General features: G+C 35.5%; 1 protein-coding gene across 1 annotated transcript in view; it reads left to right on the top strand.

Annotated features, from left to right (window-relative positions):
* Positions 1-22040, top strand: part of calcr (calcitonin receptor) — a 119212-nt gene that overhangs the window by 95776 nt on the left and 1396 nt on the right. The window contains exons 12-17 of the mRNA XM_073931903.1: positions 1543-1603; positions 1703-1769; positions 5124-5342; positions 5432-5473; positions 12672-12834; positions 13447-13522. Of these exons, the coding sequence (XP_073788004.1) occupies positions 1543-1603; positions 1703-1769; positions 5124-5342; positions 5432-5473; positions 12672-12834; positions 13447-13522 (628 nt within the window). The remainder of the gene's footprint in view (positions 1-1542; positions 1604-1702; positions 1770-5123; positions 5343-5431; positions 5474-12671; positions 12835-13446; positions 13523-22040) is intronic.

Raw genomic sequence — 22040 nt, 5'->3', positions numbered from 1 at the left:
ACAGTAAAATTTTTAAAAAAGTTTTGAAAATGGTACAAATATATTTCAAATAATATACAAAGGTGTTAGACAAAACATTTTCAGACGTGGTAAAAATGTATTAATTTAAAATTCAAAAGAATTAACATGAAAAAAGCTCAACATTTTATTTGAAATTAGAAAGAAATGTTATTAAATTAAAAATAAAAAGGGATAAAGAATTGGTTTTAATCATGGTAAAGCTTTTGGACAAATAAAGATTTTTTAAGGCTTAAAAAATAAAATAAATAAATTATATACGTAAAGGTGATAAACCAAAAAAATCAGACATGGTTAAAATGTATACATTTTTAGACAACCCAATACCAATGTTTTAACTTCAGAAATATAATAAATATTTATTTAATGTGAAAATGGTAAGGAATTTTAAACCTTCATATTGAAAAAATCTATACGTTTCGGGGTGTATTGGATGAATCTGTGATTGGAAAGGGGATAAACAATGAAAATGTATTTAGACATGGTAAAACTTTTGGAAAGGTTTTTTTTAAGGTGTTAAAAAGTTAATTAATTAATATATATATATATATATATATATATATATTATATATTATTATTATATAAGGTGATGGACAAAAAAGTTTTAATGTTTGAAGCTAATTGAAAATTCAAATAGACAAAAAGCTTTAAATGAATATATTTAATTTGAAAGTGAGAAGAAATGTTATTAAAACCTTCAATTTAAAAAGATTTTGGATGTTTTAGGGGGGAAAAGGGTAAATTTGTGATTGAAGTAAAATAATAATACACAAACAAAAGAAGTGGTGCTTAAAATTAATTAAAAGTATCACTCAAGACATTTATAATGCTACAAAAAATGCTGTTTATTGAAGATTCCTGAAAAATGTATCAAAGTTTACTTACAAAATAAAATCCAAGAAAAATATGAAGCTATCTTAAATAAAGAAAACCAAATAAATAAAGCTTATTTAAGCAACAATAAAGACTTATTAACATTAATCGAGCACCAAATTAGCGGTTAAGAGTGATTTGCCAAAACAGAATGCACAGATACCTGAAATTATACTGCACTTGCCTTATTAATCGTGTGTTTTTAATCATTCATGACTTACCCATAAAAGATGAAGGTTAAACAAATGTCCGAGCCACACCTTGGCTCACACCTCAAACAAATACACTAAATAAAGCAGCTGAAGGAGCAAAAACATCACAAATGTATTATAAACGTAGCTTTTAAGATTGATGCTCTATTTTCCAAGTCATTTAAAGTTATTAGATAAGTTTAGGTGCGATTCGGATCATTATTCATTGATAATCGTCCACTTCAGAGCTCAACTCCTTTCATATCAAAGACAGTTGTTGATTTAGCCTGTAAATGCAGAGCTTGTTCATCTCTAAGATTTGAAACACTTCAGTAAATCAACGTTTGCATTTTCACATGGCCACGGCTCGCCGTCTAATAACGGTTACACAGTTATCATTCATTTTGCATTAGAGCTACAACATTTCTTTTGACTAATATCTCAATTCTCCTTTCAACAGGATTCCCCCTGGTGCCTGCATCCATCCATGCTGTGGCGAGGAAGAAATACTTTGATGACAAGTGAGTAATGTTCAGTGTTTTTCAGCAGTAAATACTGAAGACAGGCCAGGTTTGGTGGACAGTACCTCTGATATGGGATTTATTATATTTTTCCACTAGCTGCTGGATGAGTGTGGAGACGCATCTGCTCTACGTGGTTCACGGCCCCATTATGGCAGCTTTATTAGTGAGTCAGCGTCTTTTACATGTGCTTTGTTTTCAATTAAAGGATCCTATTATGCATTTGATATTTTTAACTTCCTTTTGTAAGTTGCTGAGCATGAAAAAGATCTGCACAGTTACGAATTTGTATGTTGCAATGTTATTTGCGAAAATGCAAACTCTCCCAGACACCTCCGTAGGGTATATGCCGAGCTAGTGCTGTTCCCATGCTCATACACTTCCGGTGACCTGTTATTGTTATTAACTGTTACTGTTATTAACTTTTTTCCATTTTATACAGTTCCTTATACAGCATCGATGTTGTAATGTCATTAAAATACATTCAGTTAAATAAACTTTAGCATTTATTTAGTTGCTCAAGCGTAAAACGAGACAAAAAGCTGTTTACTCGCACGCGCCCGTCAGAATCGGCAGGCTAACGCAGAAGCTCCATTGAATATACTGGGGTAAAATAAATGCTCATATTATAAATATATGGCGGGGGAAATGTAATTTAATGCACTGCTTCTCGTACAATCTGAGACCCACTTTAAATCGGATATCACTCAGCTAGTGGAGATCGCTGATTTTTTAAGAAAACAGACCTTAAACGCACCGGATTTTGCATTGGCATTCAATTCGCCGGAAGCGCTTAACCCAGGTTACTGGCAAATTAAAAGTCCTATTAGCATGCTTCGGCATATACCCCATTGTTTTACAAAATATCACAGTATCTTACACTGAAAAACAGATTTATTGGATTAATTTAATTTACTTTTAAGCTAAGTGGTTGCAAACAATTTACATGGGCTGAATTTAAAGGGCACCTATTTTACCTCTTTTTCAAGATTTAAGACAAGTCTTTTGTGTCTCCAAAATATGTCTGTAAAGTTTCAGCTCAAAACACCAGATTTTTTATTTTACCTTATTGGAGTATTGGAATTTTCAGCCTTAACCACGGTGTAGCTGTTTTTGTTGCCTGTGCCTTTAATGCAATTGAGCTACTTCTCCCCGCCCACCATGCCTACGCGTCAGATAGACAGCACAGTGACAGACATGAAGCAGATTTCGTGTAACGTTTGTGAGAAATACTACAGAAAGAACTTTCCCAATGATTATTTGATGTATTTGTTGTGGAGTTAATTCAAGCCTTTCTGCAACGATGAGTCACACACAAAGTTGTTACAAAGTTTACGCACATACACACAGCATGCACGCTTTTAACTTTGCACTTTTTTGCATTGCAAATGTGACAGGATATATATATGTTAATATACACTGCCTTGTGGACATCCGTCATGTTAATGTACAAAATAAACCTGATTTAACGTCCACAAAGCAGAATTAAATCATCTCCTTTTATAATTATACTGACATCTGGTTGTGGTGATGAATTATGGTGATTTTACTGTCTTTACCACAAACATGCACGGTTTTAAAACTGTTTTAAACTCGTAAAAGTCATTCTTGAGGTGCAGATGATCACAGAGAGCTCAACAGATCTTATATGTATAGATCTTTGCGCCTGTCCTGTCTTGTTGATATGATTATATGCGTTACTACGAAGACATATTAATACATGGCTGTCAATTAATTCCATGGGCGAGGATACCTCACTCCTGTCACGTTGAGTTGGGCCTCAAAACGGGAGGGATTTGCTAATATCCTATTTTATCGTCAGGGACATATTGCCTTATATCACCCTAATATGTCTGTGGACACACAATGAAAATACCTACACACAGTTCTGTCCAAAGAAGCTTCCAAAAGATGAATTTTCACCATTGGTTCTCCTTATACAAACAAATTAAATGTAGTAATGTTCAACTTAATTTTTTGGTTTAAATTCAGCCCATATAATTTGTTTGCAACTATTTACCTTAAAAAGATTTTGTAAATCCGATAATTTTTTTTTTTCTTCATGTAATAACATGTGGTGTCTTATCTAATTGTTTAAATTCACAAATATAGCTAACATCGTCAACTTGTTTAAATGTTATAAAGTATGGGAGTGCATTCTTGGTGTGTACACTTGTATATTAGAGCATATCAGGTCTTTAAACTGAGAATACTTTAAAGGGGAACTAGAATGCCTCTTTTTAAAAGATGTAAAATGTAGAAGTCTCTGATGTTCCAAGAGTGTGTATGTGAAGTTTCCCACAGATAATGTTTTATATCTCTTTGAAACTGCCCCTTTTAGGCTTTGATCATAATTGCGTAGTTTTAGTGACTGTCGCTTTAAATTCAAATGAGATTGTGCTCTTTTCAAAAGAGGATGGAGCTACAAATGCGTCAGCATAGTAGCAGATTCAAAAACAAGACTAACGCCTTATGCTAATGATGGAAAGCTCGTCACTTATGGGCTTTCCCACTTTTTCCTGCTCACAGAGTGTTTCTGCAGACTTTTTATGAAGCGTAACCATAAAAAAAATCTAACTAATGAATTTTTACTATTAAAATCTGGTAATATTCAGTGTTAAATCCCTTATAAAAACAAATTTTGCATAATAGGTCCCCTTTATTAATTTTATTGTTGGTCTACCTGAGGCACATGCTGTTAAGGCTCCCCCTATACTAAAAAAGGGGGCAGGAGCAGCAGCTCATTTGCATTTAAAGGGACACACAAAAAGTGATTTTGCTTGCACCTAAAAATTTGCCTTTTTTTGGCTATTTGACAAAGATTTGATATATTTTGAGCTGAAACTGCACAGACACATACTGTATATATGTGACACAAGTTTTTACACCTCGTAAAAGCATAATAGGACCTGCACTGCATGTTAAAGGGATGGTGCACGCAAAACTGTAAATTCCCTCATCATTTACTCATTCTTGACTAATTTAAAACCTTTATGAGTTTGCTCCATTTGTTGAACACAAAAGAAGATATTTTGAAAAATGCTGAAAACCTGTACTTCCATAGCATTTGTTTTCCTACTATGGAAGTCAATGGTTACAGGATTGCAGCTTCTCCTTAATATATCTTCTTTTGTGTTTAACAGAAGAACGAAACTCTTAAAGGTTTGCAACAAGTAAATTTCATTTTTGGTACCTTTTTATTTTTGGGTGACCTATCCTTTTAAAACTGCGTTTATCGTCTATTTGGCTGATATAATAAACACAAAATCTTGAGCGTGTTTAATGTGGAGGAAGACTTTTAATGCAATGTTACGTTCCAAGTGCTGCAAGTGACAAATGTTGCATTTAACATCGCATTAGAGTGCTTTCTGTTCACATCGGATTATTGAGTCAATGATTCTGTTCATTCACAGTTAATCAAGCTTAATTGTGATAACTCGGTGTGAAATTAAAATCTAAATAGAGCATGTTGGAGAAATGCTATTTGTAGTTTATTTGTTTGTGTTTTTTTATGTTATAGGTCAATTTATTTTTTCTACTGAACATAGTACGGGTTTTGGTGACTAAACTGAGAGATACGCACCGAGCGGAGTCTAACATGTACATGAAGGCAGTGAGAGCCACTCTCATTCTGGTGCCCTTATTGGGCATTCAGTTCGTCATTATCCCTTGGCGACCGGAGAACCGCTTGGCGGGAGAGATATATGATTACATCATGCACATATTAATGCACTACCAGGTAACCCAGACTGAATGTTAACTCTTACTATACTTGTGAAGGACAGCTCAAAGTCATTGATCATGCTTGCGTGTTTTCTGTTTCATAAGGGTCTGCTGGTGGCAACCATATTCTGCTTTTTCAACGGAGAGGTAAGCAGATGGATATTTCCTCCAAAAACGCTAACTCTATTTATTGTTCAAGTGATAGTTCACAAAAAGGTCACACACTTGTTTCAAACCTTTATAAGTTTCTTTCTTCTGTTTGTTGAACACAAAAGAAGATATTATATATGATATCCACCATATATTTTTCATATGGTGGATATCAGTGATTTCAGGTTTTCAGACTTGAGGGTGAATAAATAGTAAACCTTTTTTTGGGGGGTGAACTATCCCTTTAAGTTCTAATATTAATATTATATATTTTCCATGGAAAACTCTAACAGATGTAATATACACTCACCGGCCACTTTATTAGGTACACCTTACTACTTTAGTTCCAGGTTGGACCCACTCTTGCCTTTAGAACTGCCTTAATCCTTCGTGGCATAGATTCAACGGTGTACTGAAAATATCCCTCCGAGATTTTGGTCCATATTTACATGATAGCATCACACAGTTGCTGCAGATTTGTCAGCTGCACATTCATGATGCAAATCTCCTGTTCCACCACATCCCAAAGGTGCTCTATTGGATTGAGATCTGGTGACTGTGGAGGCCATTTGAGTACAGTGAACTCATTGTCATATTCAAGAAACCAGTTTGAGATGATTTGTGCTTTATGACATGGATGGTGTGTTAGCCATCAGAAGATGCTTTCATGTTGTTGACGCCAAATTCTGACCCTACCATCTGAATGTCGCAACAGAAATCGATACTTATCAGTCCAGGCAACGTTTTTCCAATCTTCTATTGTCAAATTTTGGTGAGCCTGTGCGAATTGTGGTCTCAGTTTCCTGTTCTTAGCTTAATGGAGTGGCACTTGGTGTGCTCTTCTGTGCTGTAGCCCATCTGCCTCAAGGTTGGACGTGTTGTGCATTTAGAGATGCTCTTCTGCATACCTCGGTTGTAACGAGTGGTTATTTGAGTTACTGTTACCTTTCAATCAGCTGCAACCAGTCTGTCCATTCTCCTCTGAACGGCATCAACAAGGCATTTGCACCCACAAAACTGCCGCCCACTAGATATTTTCTCTTTTGAGACCATTCTCTGTAAACCCTAGAGATGGTTGTGCGTGAAAATCTCAGTAGATCAGCAGTTTCTGAAATACTCAGACCAGCCCGTCTACCACCAACAACCATGCCACATTCAAAGTCAATTAAATCCCCTTTCTTCCCCATTCTGATGCTTGGTTTGAACTGCAGCAGATCGTCTAGACCAGGGGTGGTCAACCATGTTCCTGGAGAGCCACCTTCCTGCAGATTTCAGTTGCAACCCATATCAAACACACCTGCCTGTAATTATCACAAGGTGTTCAGGTCCTAATTAATTGGTTCAGGTGTGTTTGATATGGGTAGCAACTGAAATCTACAGGAAGGTGGCTCTCCAGGAACAGGGTTGCCCCCCCCCCCCCCCCCCCAGTCTAGACCATGTCTACATGCCTAAATGCATTGAGTTGCCGCCATGTGGTTGCCTGATTAGAAATTTGCATTAATGAGCAGTTGGACAGGTGTACCTAATAAAGTGGCCGGTGAATGTATTTGCATTGGTGAATTGCTAGGCGCACATGAGCTGCACCCAAACATGATCTGCCAGTTTGAATGTTGAAATCAGGAGTCACATTTAAGACAGATAATCAGTTTTAGCAGGAAAAAAACACCTTGAAACTCTGCATTCGGGGTCCGAAAATTAACAGAAGAATGCTGGGAAAATTAACAAAAATTCAATATTTACATTTAATCTGAACTTTCACAGCTGTTGACATTAAAAATGAGAAAATGAATGAAAAGTGCCAATTCGATGTGTATCAGATTATATTTGCAGCACTGAGACCTTTTAACCAATCACACACATTTCTGTTGACCTGATGATTGCAGTAGCCAATCAGAGTCATTAAGATTGGTAACCAATAATACTTTTATTGAATGCCCATTCTTACTTAATGAATTTTACCAGCTCACAAACTCTCTGATCATAAAAAATAAGGTGCTGAAATGATGCAAATAAGATAGATGGATAGATGGGATATTGCTTTTATTCTTCCTGTCATGGTTATAGTTATCATCACCCATGGAGTGAAAAACTATGTCAAATGGGTCTATATTCAAGCAGAATCACCCCTGTGTGAAGGACGTGACCTTTGGGATAGTTTGACATTTTGTCAAAACGGCAGAATGCTAGTGGCTGGTGTTCAGGAAGTCATTCAGGCGTTCAGACGGTTTCTGGTTGAATACCTGGCCATGTTGTGCAACTGACACATCGATTCAGCCATGCTTGATGTCACTTCCCTCAATGATCTGTCAGGAAGCGCTCATGATATGCTTTTAAGGACATTTTGAAGACAACAGCAGACAGTGACCATCTATTGACCTTATCCTTCACATACAAGCGGGCACAGCCATTGAAATTTTTTTGGCTTGAGACTTCCGGTTTCATTTACTTCCATTGATTTCTAGACATTAAAAACAGCTTGTTATGCTGCTTGATGTTGCAAACTGATACTTTCTTATTGTGTCATTCTACTTTTTATGTATAGTCATGAACATGAATTGTTTGTAGTTGTTTGTCTGTTTAACCTTGCTGTTTATTATTCCTAATCATTTCTCCCATAGGCAATTTCTAAAACGATCGCAAAAACATGCGCGCTTCCACATGGTACAATTAACTTTTTTTTATAACAGAAAATTCAGTTCAACATGTAATATTTGGGTATTTGAATTGCACATTCTGTGCAGTTGTGGATTGCATAACTGTAACACAAGCCAATAAACTTAACGCATTTGTTATTCAGATATGAAAAGGTAATAAACAGACAAGATTTCTGTGATGATCCTAAAAAATGCACAATAATCAGGCTTATATTTATCATTATGCATTATATTTAAACTATTTTAATACTTAAACTGAATAACTGTCATTCATGTAATAGTGAAGGTTTTTATTTTTTTTCTCAGAATTTAAACAATTTATGTAAATGCATTTGAATGCAAAAAATAAAGCAAACAGTTAGCATTGAAAAAAACAGCAATAAATAAATAATAAATAAATAAAATAAAATGTTTTTGTCTGATAAATTTACATGAAATTACGAATTTATTTTAAACCTATTCAACTCACATAGATAAATCGTCAGCTTGGAATTATAAGGTTCTATCTGTGTTCTGAATGATTTTGAGATATTTAGCTTCAAAGTTTTTGCATTCCATAGCAAACAGTATGTGTGTAACATTTGTTTTTTAAATAAAGTCTTAAAATGTAAACAACCGTAAACAAAAAAACATCCCATAATGCAAACAAGTTGTCATTTGATAAGAATATGTCAATAACTCAATTTTGACCAAAATGTCAGCTAGAACCTTATAATTCTAAGGTGACAAAATGTTTCCACAAAAGAATAAAATAAATACTTTTTAAATCATTTAATCGTGGGAATAAATCTAAAATTCTGATATATTTTCACAAAATTATCTCACAGATTTAACTTTAAACTGATAAATCATAACTAAAGCAAAACATCAGATTTGCAAGATGTTATCTGAGCATTCTGAGAAAAACTCGCCTCGAAAAGAAGTTTGCTGGTTCGAGTCCTGGCTGGACCATTTGATATTTCTGTGTGGAGTTGGCATGTTCTCCCTGTGTTAGCGTGGGTTTCCCCCACAGTCCAAAGACATGCATTATAGGTGAATTGAATAAACTAAATTGGCCATAGTGTATGAGTGTGTGTGCGAATGTAAGAGTTTATGAGTGTTTCCCAGTACTGGGTTGTAGCTAGATGGGCATCAGCTGTGTAAGACATATGCAATAGTTGGCGATTCATTCCGCTGTGGTGACCTGATAAATAAGGGACTAAGCCGAAGAAAAATAAATAAATATATATATATATATATATATATATATATATATATATATATATATATATATATATATATATATATATATATATATATATATATATATATAGTACAGTTTGGCATACTATATACGTAAATTATATATACAGTTGAAGTCAGAATTATTAGCCCCCCTGAATTATTATCACATTTTTAAACATAATAGTTTTAATAACTCATCTATAAAATTTGATTTATTTTATCTTTGCCATGATGACAGTAAATAATATTTGACTAGATATTTTTCAAGACACTTCTATACAGCTTAAAGTGGCATTTAAAGGCTTAACTAGGTTACTAGGCAGGTTAGGGTAATTAGTCAAGATGATGTACAACGATGGTTTGTTCTGTAGACTATCGGAAAAAAATAGTTTAAAGGGGCTAATAATTTTGTCCCGAAAATGTTTTTTAAAAATTTAAAAACTGATTTTATTCTAGCCAAAATAAAAATAAAAATTCAAAGGGGGCTTTGGTTAGTAATAAGCACTATCCTTGTTGCGATGTACAGACATTGCTATAAATTTCTCACTGACTGGTTATAGTCGCAGAGAATGCAACGTTTTGTACATCATGCAATTCAGAGAACGTTTTATGTGAAAGCCAGATTGGCTTACGAAGTGAGGGGGTGCATGAAAAAGGTAATACGTGGCAATAACTACCAACAAGCACGTCAAAGTGCATTTAGCAGACTTGAGGAAAACAGACTTGGAGCACATATGCATGACAAAACCAAAACAAAGAAGGCACAGTTTCATTAGAATGCTCAGCATGAGGCTCCTGGCTCTAACTTGAATGGAATGAATTAACGCCTTTCATTGGTCTATGTGTAAGTCATGTTTTAAACATGCTGAATTATTTCTGGGCCTGGAAAATGGGTCAGTTATTAGCTTATGCATGAGCAGGCCGCTCGCATCAGCATCAGCGCGTCTACCAACTATTTAGATGTGTCCTAAGCACAGATCCAGTTTCAGGACAATAAAAGGGCCACTGACACAGAATAATATTTGCTTTGTGGCGATGTTTGTTTACCTCCCCCTGTGCCCCCGTCTCCTTCAGATTTGTGCCTGATCCAATATCCTCCTTTGTTTGGTGTTAAAAATACCCAGAGCGGTAATTGGCACATTAAAATCGGTTATAATAATATAATAGAGTCATATAATTCCCACACATGCACTGCTGAGGAAGTTTAAAACTAACATTTAAAACTGCAAGTATGAGTACTCAATTAAAAAGTAACTTCTAGTTTTTTACCTTTAATGTTGCTGTTTTTGTGAATGTACAATGTCTGCAAAGTTTTAAAGATCAGTGTGCATGATAACGAGTTATAGGTCAACTTTTTCGGTAATGTTAGTTTTTGTATTAGATGCTTCAGTGAATTAAATGTATTTATTTAAACGACATCTCATTTTTTAATAAAACGTATTAAGTTTTTCAGTGTTTTGAGGCACACTGACCAACAGCTACCTATGATGAGCTATTTTAGAGTTTACTTTAAGTAAAACTATCAAAAACTATGCATCTAATTTGACGACTTTTAGACCTGGAGTGTCCAAACTCGGTCCTGGAGGGCCGGTGTCCTGCAGATTTTAGCTCCAACTTGCCTCAACACACCTGCACGGATGTTTCTAGAAAGCCTAGTAAGAGCTTGATTAGCTAGCCCAGGTGCATCTGATTGGGGTTGAAACTAAACTTTGCAGGACACCGGCCCTCCAGAACTGAGTTTGAGCACCGTTGTTTTAGGCCGTACTCACAATATGTACAGTTGCCTCAAACCGGGTCCAAAGCACGCTTGTCCCACTCCCGTCTCCCCCGAAGGCCCGCACTCACATTACAATCGAGCCTGGGCACGCTTACGTCATCGATGCTGCGCTGTTCAGTAAGCGCTCTCGCTCAGCACAGTGGAGATTTCTCTAGTTATACTGTTTAAGTCGTTTGATATGCAGTGACATGTAGTCAAATATTTCGCTGAACAGTCCTTAGGGATGCGGTGACACACAGTCAGATATTTCGCCAAACAGATCCGCCACTTTTGGCACTCACAAACAATCATAAAGCCCTCATGCAGCAGGAGTGAGGAGGTTTGCTGAAGGTGCGCAGCTGTCGTGCAATGAGTGGTTTGCGTCATTAATAAACTACGGCAGTTTGCGTTCACTGAACAGTAATATTGATTAATAAATCCATATGAAACAGTCCCTTAAAAGTCACGTCTTGCTTTCAGTTTCGGGCTTTGGCGCATTTTGCACTCACACTACAAGTGTACCATGCCAAAGCCAAGTGAACCGCGCTCTGGCCCACCTCTTCCAACCAGGCCAGGGCCAGCCAAGTGAACTGTGCCTGAGCCCGATTCAGCGCACTCACACTTCTCAAACAATCCGGGAAATGGGCCTGGGCACGGTTCGGATAACATGGTGTGAGTACACATTAAGACTATATCAACTGTAGATACAAACACCTATTTTACAAGAAAAGTGCCTTTTGAAAACTTATGATGTCTATCGGTGCTCTAGATCTACAATATTTTTTTCTCACATAGACTGATTGGCCCGATTATGCATTCACAATGGTATGCACCATTATAAAAGTGGTCAAATGCATATTTAAATTATGCATTATTTTAATTATTAATATTATTATTTAAGATACAGATCAGAGAAAACTATTTCTCACTATACGCTTATTTCACGTGGCCGCCATTTTAAAGAACCAAAGCGAGGCTGCGGTGGGAAGAAACCCAGAAATATAGGACCAGCACTGAAAACATTGCAGTAACATGCAGTGGACTGTAAACCTCCAGCTGTTGCCGAGATTTCAAAATGCAGAAATGGTGTAAACATCACTTTAATATCATTCAGTTCAGTTTAATTTAAACAATTAAAAGCAATTTAGCATCAAACAACATCACAATCTCTTTAAGAGTAATATGCTCAAGTGTCCTCCTAGGTTTCAGTTCATGGCACCAGTTAAACACTGTGGGGACGCTTCCTGCTTCACTCTATGTAACCCGGTGAGCGATAAAACACTGCAGTCCTCTGTAGCACACCCTCGTGTTGTCTGTAATAGTGTTGTCCCGGTACTGAAGTTTAAAAAAACGCCCATTTCCTGCTAGCATTCAAGCGCCACTGAGTGCGTTCCTAATTTAGTTCACCCAATTCACCAACAGCACATGTCTTTGGACTAGGAGGGAAACCGGAGCACCCAGAGGAAACTCACGTGAAAACAAGGAGAACATGCAAACTCCAAATTCTTTTACATGATATATAAAATTCAAGTATTTTAAATGGATTCGTTTTGCTTTACAGGTCCAGGGAGCTTTGAAAAGGCAGTGGATGCAATATAAAGCGCAGTGGGGTCAGAGACGGCGTGAACACTGCTCCATGAGATCTACATCCTACACCGCAACCTCCATCACTGAGGTGCCTGCGTTCATGTTTCACCACGACTGCAACAGCGAACACTTGAACGGTAAACAAACAGAGGACTCCGAGCTCGTGGCTCTCAAGACGGGCGAAACGTACGCGTGAACAAAACAGATAATACTAGGAAAAGAAGTGATTCAATCAAACCAGAGACGGCAGACTCCTTTCTGACTGAACGTTCGTAAACTCCCCCATCTCAGCACTTAGAGAGCCGACAGCAGAACATTCACAGTCTGCGTGTTGGCAAATCTGTTGAAATATTACACCAGGCTTTGTTTATACTCTCTGCAGCTCTGCTTCTGTGAGGGAAAATGCAAAGGAAATCTGAAAAATAATGACTTTTCGGAAAATATGTCATTTTAAAGCTGCTAGTTTTCACATCCTTTTGGGGTCTGTGGCCGCAAACAAACAAAAAAAGTTACTTTGCAAAAACCAAAGGATGTGCGGATTTGTGGGACTCCGAGACTGTTTCGCTACAGCTACTGGGAAATGGTTCTCTAGAGGACAAGCTTCGCTCATGCGTCTGCGTCTCTGAACAAAGGAAAGTTCTTCTGTGCCTGAATCCTGTTCCCGATGCCGTTTGATGGTCATTTCGCATCTGAAAATAGCTTTTTATCTGTGTTGCAAGATTTTTATGACTGCTTTATTGTTTTTGCAGCTGTGCTTTTCTGCCTTTTCTTTGTCTTGAGAGCGGGTGTGGAGGGAAAGGATGAACAACGTGGACCATTTAAAAGGTGAATTCATAAACCTGTGCATAAAATGTATTCTGTTAACAAAAGAAAAAGATACAAAAATATATTTAATAAGCGCTTGTGGTTCAGAGTGCAGATTGTATTTGTCAAGTCAGATTATTTCAGTATTTTTGGAGTGCTGCTTCACCAGTAAGTGCATTTCCTCTCTGCAACCAAAATACACACGTGAACGCACCAAATTCACCTCACGTATTCAACTATAGCGATCAATAGTCCACATTTCCTCACTGGCTTTTGTTTGCCAGCAAATTACTTGTGGGACTGACTCATTCAAGCTGAAGAAATGGCGTAATGACAATAAACCAACACTTTAGCCTTATTGATTCTGATATAAATAGTATATTTATAGCTTAAACTGCACACACAGACACACATTTGCATGCATATATATTAGTTCTCCTGTTAATTTATTTATTGTTGAATATTTTTCAAGTGCTGTTTAACAGAACTAATTAATAGTTATAAGTAATTTCTAATAACCCTTTTTATTTGTCATGATGACAGTACATAATATATATATATATATATATATATATATATATATATATATAGCCTGATCTCACGAGAAAACGTAAGTATTTTACGTTTTGGCAGTTTAGTGGCTAATTCGTACAAATTTGTACGAGTTCAGTCGTAAAAAAATGTACGATTTTAAAAAGGAGGCGTGGCACCTAACCCCACCCCTAAACCCAACCGTCATTGGGGGATACGCAAATCGTACAAAAATGTACGAATTAGATCGTACGAATTTGTACGAATTAGCCACTAAATGAAAAAGTTACGAATTGCCGTGAGATTGTGTTGATATATTATGTACTGTCATCAGTACATATGTGTATATATATATATAAATATATATAAATATATATATATATATATATATATATATATATATATATATATATATATATATATATATATATATATAAATAAAATATATATATATATATATATATATATATATATATATATATATATATATATATATATATATATATAAAATATATGTATATATAGGAAATGCTGTGAAAATTTCCTAGATTTATTAAACAGATCATGAGAAATATTTAAAAACATTAAAATTTCACTGGAGGGCTAATCATTTTGCGCACACTCTTACACATATAGACTCATGCACTACCATTCAGAAGTGTGTGGTCAGTAAGATTTAAAGTTTATTAAATTATTACATTATTTTTAGAACGAATTATATAAAGAGACTGTAAAATGTGTATAGTGCTGTATTTTTAATTTTTAAACAAATGTGGTCCCTTTTATTCATCAAAGATTCTAAAAAATATATATATTTAAAATATAAAATAAAAAGGCAATTCATAGCAATTACTAACAATTTGTGCCAGTCTGAACATAATTTTTCCATTTAAAAATGCTAATTTACTTAAAAGTCCCGTGAAGTACTTTGAAATGTCAAACATCGAATTCTCTATTCGATGTTTGACGTAATTTTAACTTAAAAATGAAGAGAGGGTGGAACATAGATCAATTCCTCCCCTTTAAAAGAACAGTCAGTAGCGTATTGTTTTTCTCACAGCTCCACCGGTGAGAGTGGATGAGCACAAGGGGATCAATTGAAAAGCATCTTTAGGGGGCGAGGCATGTCAGATACTACACTGCATTTGATTGGTCAGAAGATTTGATGAGAAACTGAAGTATGAGGTGATGTGAAAAAACCATTGATCCTTTTAGGTGGAAATGACAAACTGTAAGATTTGGGTGTTAATATCCATTTTATATCCTCAAAATGTAAATGTCACTATTTTGGAGCACACAAGCAAATAGATATACTTAAAACTAACAGACTGAAACTAACATAAAAAAAATGTTTTATTTTTTTTGACTGGACCTTTAAGACACGCAGTGAAAAATCACGTAAAACACACAATTGTAAGTTTTTACAAACACTAAAGCAGAGTATTAGAACTATAATCTATATTAGCATGTACATAAGAAAACAATATCATTCAGTTTATTATAAGTTTCCAACTATTTTGTAATCTGCTAATATTAACCCTTGATCTCTTTAAAAGCAGGATGGATTCTGATTGGCTGTCGATATTTTAAAACATCTTACTGACTGCAAGCTTTTGCACTGGTGGTGATGTTACATCCAGACACACATTTGCAGATGGATTTTTATAATCAAAGCAACTCATCATGTTGCTATGCCTGAAGACATACTATTTGATTTATGAAAGCAAATGTAGAGCAGACATATTCATGAGTGTATCGACTAAACAACTGTGAGGAAAGCAAGAGGAAAAAAAAAAAATCACCTCACAGATATTAAACGCACACTATAAATCTATCAATTACTGCTTAATGAGAGTCAAACACTTTCAATGACATGCAAAAATCAATTCACAATTATAGGAATGCTAACATTTGCTAGCAACGTGAACTTGTTCATCCAATACAAAGACACTCTGGACACAAGCTTGTGGTTTATTTCTGTATGAAATGTTTATTTTTTGTATTACTTGGGACTACGACACTGTATTTTTATTTAAAAGAGATGTTAAGCTGTACATAGTGTGTTGTGTTTCAACGGGTTTGAGGTGAAATTGTGAACGTTTTTTCATTGTGAGTTGTGTCAGTATCCTGGACGTGGTATTTGCCATGTAATTGTTTTAGTCTAACGTGAAACTGATTTATCACAGTGTACTTACAGTCAGTCATTAAGCTCAGTTGAGCTACAGTTCTTATCAGTTTGAAGTCAAAAAAGCTACATTTCTCGCTCATGTTTTAAAGTGTCTTTTGTTGGAGATGCCACAGGAAAAACTATTGTAATTTTAGAAAACAAAAACAATATTTTGTCACCTCTTTGGAGTCATATCCATGTGTACAAACTCAACATGCCTCTACATTGTACATAAAATGAAATTTGATGGCTTGTATTTAATACTTTTTTCCTGCGACTCGGCTTATATTTTTACATACAAATACATAGGGCCAGGTTTACTAACAGATTGCACCAAAGCGAACACATAATCAATGTAAACAATAAAGCAAAATGGCTGCCAGGTCCATTCAATGTAAACCCTAAAGATGGTTGTGCGTGAAAATCCCAGTAGATCAGCATTTTCTGAAATACTCAGACCAGCCCGTCTGGCACTAACAACCATGCCACATTCAAAGACATTTCAATCACCTTTCTTTGACATTCTGATGCTTGGTTTAAACTGGAGCAGATCATCTTGACCATGTCTACCTAAATGCATTGAGTTGCTGCCATGTGATTGGCTGATTAGAAATTTGTGTTTAAGTGCAGTAGGACAGGTGTACCTAATAAAGTGGCCGGCGAGTGTATAACACATATTTTGTGCAACTTTGTAATGGAAATGCAGCCATTGCCGAGTAGATCATCTGCAGAACTTGCCCTATTTAGTAAATCAGAAATCACAAGCACACATCCCAAAATATCTTCTAAAGAAAGAGGCATACCGCTCTTACTCAATTGGCGGAGCAGCAGGAGCAGGCGTTTGAGTGTGAAGGTTTAATCACATTGAGTGTAATGGAGTTGTAGTTTGATCTGGCCCAGGGCTGTGGAAGCAGAGGCAGCAGATGAAGATATTTCTGGCCCAGCCGGTGTCACATTCACTCAACATCAGTCTCCACAGGTGCAGCACTGACAAATGACCTCTGTGTGGCCATAAAAACACCTCGAACATTACACTCATTCTGATAAACACGGCCATAAAAACACCTCCAACGTTACTCTCGTTCTGATAAACACACTCGGATTTAATGTTCCCTTGTTAAGATATTTAGGACGGTGAAAATTTGGACGCATGAGAAAATAAGCATGCAAGGATCATTTTGGATAATCCAGAAATTTTGCAGGTCATTTTTACTTATTTTCCAGCCTAAAATGACTCATTTGTAATGGCTTTTCTTAAAAATGATGCCAATATTTACTTTAATTCTTGTGGTTTACTGTGAAAATAAACAGTTTTATCTCAAGAATTATTGGACTGACAAAATCCTGAGGAAATTAATCTATTCTGCTTTTTAAATAGACATTTGTACATCAGATACTTCTGTTGTCATTATGAAATTTAATGTGTATTATTGAATTTAAAGGGATAGTTCAGATGTAAATGTAAACTATTTAGTCACCTTGATACATTTCTTTCATCAGTTGAACACAAAAGTTAGACATTTTAAAGCATATTTGTAAACAGTAACTATTGCCTTACAAAGTATTCCATAGTTATCCGGTTATGAAAGTCAACGGCTCCCAGTTTCCAACATTCCTCAAAATATATTAGTAAATTTGTCATTTTTGGGTGAACTATCCCTTTAAGCCCACCCGATTCAGACTGAGCATAAGACACACATACATAAAATCTATACATACTGTATATACATACAACTGTCATGTTTTTTCATTAGTATGCTTAATTTTTTAAGAACTTCTGCAACACATGCTTCAATATTTATTTCATTCTGTTACTTTGTGGATCATTATAGTTTTTGTAACAACTATGCCTTTAAGATTCAGACCGGTCAGTATTATGCCTTGAAAAACTATATGAATATCTCATTTTGATCATGTTTTATTTTAAACATGAAGTATCCAGCATTGATTCTGAAAATCAATTGACTTTTCTATCAGAGTTTCATTTTCTACTGTTTGATCAGCAGTTCCAGTCAGATATATACTTACACTTACCGGCCACTTTATTAGGTACACCTTTCCAACTGTTTGTTAACGCTAATTTCTAATCAGTCAATCACATATATGGCAGCAACTCAATGCATTTAGGCATGTAGACATGATCAAGACGATCTGCCGCAGTTCAAACCGAGCATCAGAATGAGGAAGAAAGGTGATTGAAGTGACTTTGAAAGTTGCATGGATGTTGGTCTGAGTATTTCAGAATCTGCTGATCTACTGGGATTTTCACTCACAAACAGAACAGAGGAGAATGACCAGACCGGTTCCAGCTGATAGAAAGGCAACAGCAACTCAAATAACCACTCGTTACAACTGAGGTATGCAGAAGAGCATCTCTGAATGCACAATACATCAAACCTTGAGGCGGATGGGCTACAGCAGCAGAAAACCACACCTGTCAGCTAAGTACAGGAAACAGCCTACAATTTACACAGGCTGACCAAAAATGGACAATAGAAGATTGGAAAACTGTTGCCTGGTCTCATGAGTCTCGATTTCTACTGCAACATTTGGATGGTAGGGTCAGAATTTGGCGTCTGCAACATGAAAGCATGGATCCTTCTTGCTTTGTATCAACGGTTCAGTCTGATGGTGATGGTGTAATGGCGTGGGGGATATTTTCTTGGCACACTTTGGGCCCATTAATATCAATTAAGCATTATGTTGCTGACCATGTCCATCTCTTTATGACCCCAAGAAGATATTTTGAAGAATGCTGGTTGCTGACACCCATCAACTTCTATAGAAGGGGAAAAATTACTATGGAAGTCAATGGGCTCAGTTACCAGCATTTGTTTTTAAATGTGTTCAACAGAAGAAACTCAAACATGGTTCGAACAAGTGAAGGGGGAATAAATGATGAACTAATTAAATTTAATTGGGTGAACTATCACTTTAAGCCCTTAAAATAAACCAACACTATCTCACGGCAATTTGTAACTATGATTTTGTTTTGCTAATTTGTATGAATTTGTACGATCTTATTTGTACAATTTAGTATGATTTGCTCATCCACCAATTGGGTTTAGGGGCGGGGTTTGGTGCCATGCCTCCTTTTTAAAATCGAACATTTTCATACGACTGAACTTGTACAAAAGCGTACGAATTAGCCACTAAACTGACAAAATGTAAAATACTTACATTACCTCGTGAGATCAGGCTGAATCAACACATGCTTGTTTCAGTAGACTTTAGACTGATCAAACCTCAACACATTGTCTGCATTCAGCACAAACACTGCTCAGAATAATATTTAGTCTCATTTAGTAAAATGGCACATAATCACAGGCGTACACAAAACACTCTACACAACATGACAACTGAAAGCGTTTGATTCAGCTTTTCTCCAGCCGCTTGCATCGCTTTCATCTCTTTGTGCTAGAGACAATGACGGCGGATTCAGATTCATCTTTAACACTGCTGATTGTATCATCGCATAATAACTGAGCAATCTGTTATGAAATATGAAAGAGAATCACCCAGAGCAGCTGTGTGAACATAGATGTACAATTATCATTCATAATAAAATCATTGCAAAAAAAACATCAAACGTCAGTGGTCCTGCTGTGTTGAGTAGATTCAGTTTTTAAATAAATAAATTTGTTAAATAATATGATTATGGTCTGCCCCATCTATGTATTATTATGAACACAGCATAATTCTAAGGCAAGACAGACAAAAAAAAAAAAAAGGCTATTTTTGGGCTATTTGGCAGGTCATAATGTTGAGTTGGGCTAGTGAATAAAACAAAATAAAGTTAAATAATTTAGGATTAATTTGTTAAGTTAAAGAATTAAATTACTTTTGGGATCCAAAATAATAAAATTATTGTTGATAAAATAAAATAAAACAAAATTAAATTAATTATTTTAAATACATATATTAAATCATTTAATTATTGTTTAAATATGAATAATTTATTTATTATTGCTTATAATTTAAATAATACATATCTAATATGTTGAGAAAAATAGTGCATTTTTTACATGCATTTAAAAAAAAGTTGCAATGCAAAACTAAGTTTGCAATTCTCAGTTTTATAATTTTTTTTCTGCACTTTAATTCATCTGGATTGTATGTTATTGTGTACAACAATAACAGCATATTAATATTTTATTTTCAAACTGGATTAAACTGTAGTCTGGCATAGCTGGTAATTTGTTTACTAAATCTTTAAGCGATTATCAAAGGCTAACCCAAGCTAATTCTCATTGGGTTCTGTAAATAAGAGATGTAAACAGTCAGTCAGACATGTTACTTCTGCTTTCTCTGCTCTGACTGTTTCTCTGGGAGATTTTCAGCTTAGTTTTAATTCTCAGCCTGAGGCCAGAAGAGCCTGAAGGCACGAAGAGAAGATCTGCAGGTCCATAAAGACTGACAGAACCATCAAAAATATTCACAGCTCAACTGCCTTTATGAGGAGATTTATTGACACAATGTAATCTGTCGCCCTTTCTCCTAACCGTAACATCCTTCACTCTGCATGATTTATAAGATGAACTTATGGGGACCAAAACAATGTCCCTATAAGGTCAAAAACTACTGCCATTACTATACATGAGGGGATATTTGGTATCAACAATGTCAAGTAAAATGGCCCAATAAGGTCGAAAATTACTGCTATTGCTACACATGAAGGGATATTTGGTCCAAACAAAGTCATCAAAAAATGGCCCAATGAGGTCAAAATTAAGATTACTATACACAAAGGAATATTTGGTCCCTCTAATGTCACTATAAGTTCAAATACGACTGCTATTACTGTACATGAGGAGATATTTGGTCCTCTCAATGTCATGAAAATGTCCCTATAAGGTAAAAAATGACTGATTTTACTATACATGAGGGGATATTTGGTCCCTACAATGTACTGCTACTACTACATACAAGGGTATATTTGGTCCCTATAATGTCCCTGTAAGGTAAAAAATGACTGCTATTACTACACATGAGGGGGTCCTTACGATGTCATGACTAAAATTGCCCTATGAGGTAAAAAATTACTATTACAATTTATGAGGGGATATTTGGTGCATATAATGTCCTTAGAAGTGTCAGCAAATTACTGCTATTACTAAACATGAGGGGGTATTTGGTCCTCACAATGTCATAAAAAATGTCCTATGAGGTTAAAAATTACTATTATTGTACATGAGGGGATATTTGGTCCCTAAAATGTCTATATAAGGTCAAAATGACTACTTTTACTTTACACGAGGAGATATTTGGTGCTTACAATGTCATAAAAAAGGACCCTATGAGGTTAAAAACTACTGCTATTACTATACATGAGTGGATATTTGGTTCTCACAATGTCATGAAAAAAATGTTCTGAGAGGTTAAAAATTACTATACATGAGGGGATATTTTGTCCCTATAATGTCCCTATAAGGTACAAAATGACTGCTATTACTATACATAAGGGGATATTTGGTCCCTATAAGGTAAACATGTCCCTAAAATGTACTGCTATTTCTACACACAAGGGTATATTTGGTTCCTATAATGTCCCTATAAGGTCAAATATGACTGCTATTTCTATACATGAGGGGATATTTGGTCCTCACAGTGTCATGAAAAATGACCCTATGAGATTAAAAACCACTGCCATTACTATACAAGGGGATGTTTGGTCGATATAATGTCTCAATAAGGTCAAAAATTACTGCTATTACAATACATAAGGAGATATTTGGTCCCTATAAGGTCAAAAATTACTATTATTACTATACATGAGGAGATATTTGGTCCTCAGAATGCCATGGATACTCCTACCCACACAATATATAATATAAACTTGGT

The sequence above is a fragment of the Danio rerio genome, chromosome 19 (genome assembly GCF_049306965.1).
Source record: "Danio rerio strain Tuebingen ecotype United States chromosome 19, GRCz12tu, whole genome shotgun sequence".
In the NCBI taxonomy this organism is placed as follows: domain Eukaryota; kingdom Metazoa; phylum Chordata; class Actinopteri; order Cypriniformes; family Danionidae; genus Danio; species Danio rerio.
The sequence above is the reverse complement of the archived record's forward strand: the minus strand, read 5'-3'. Positions and strand labels throughout refer to the sequence as shown.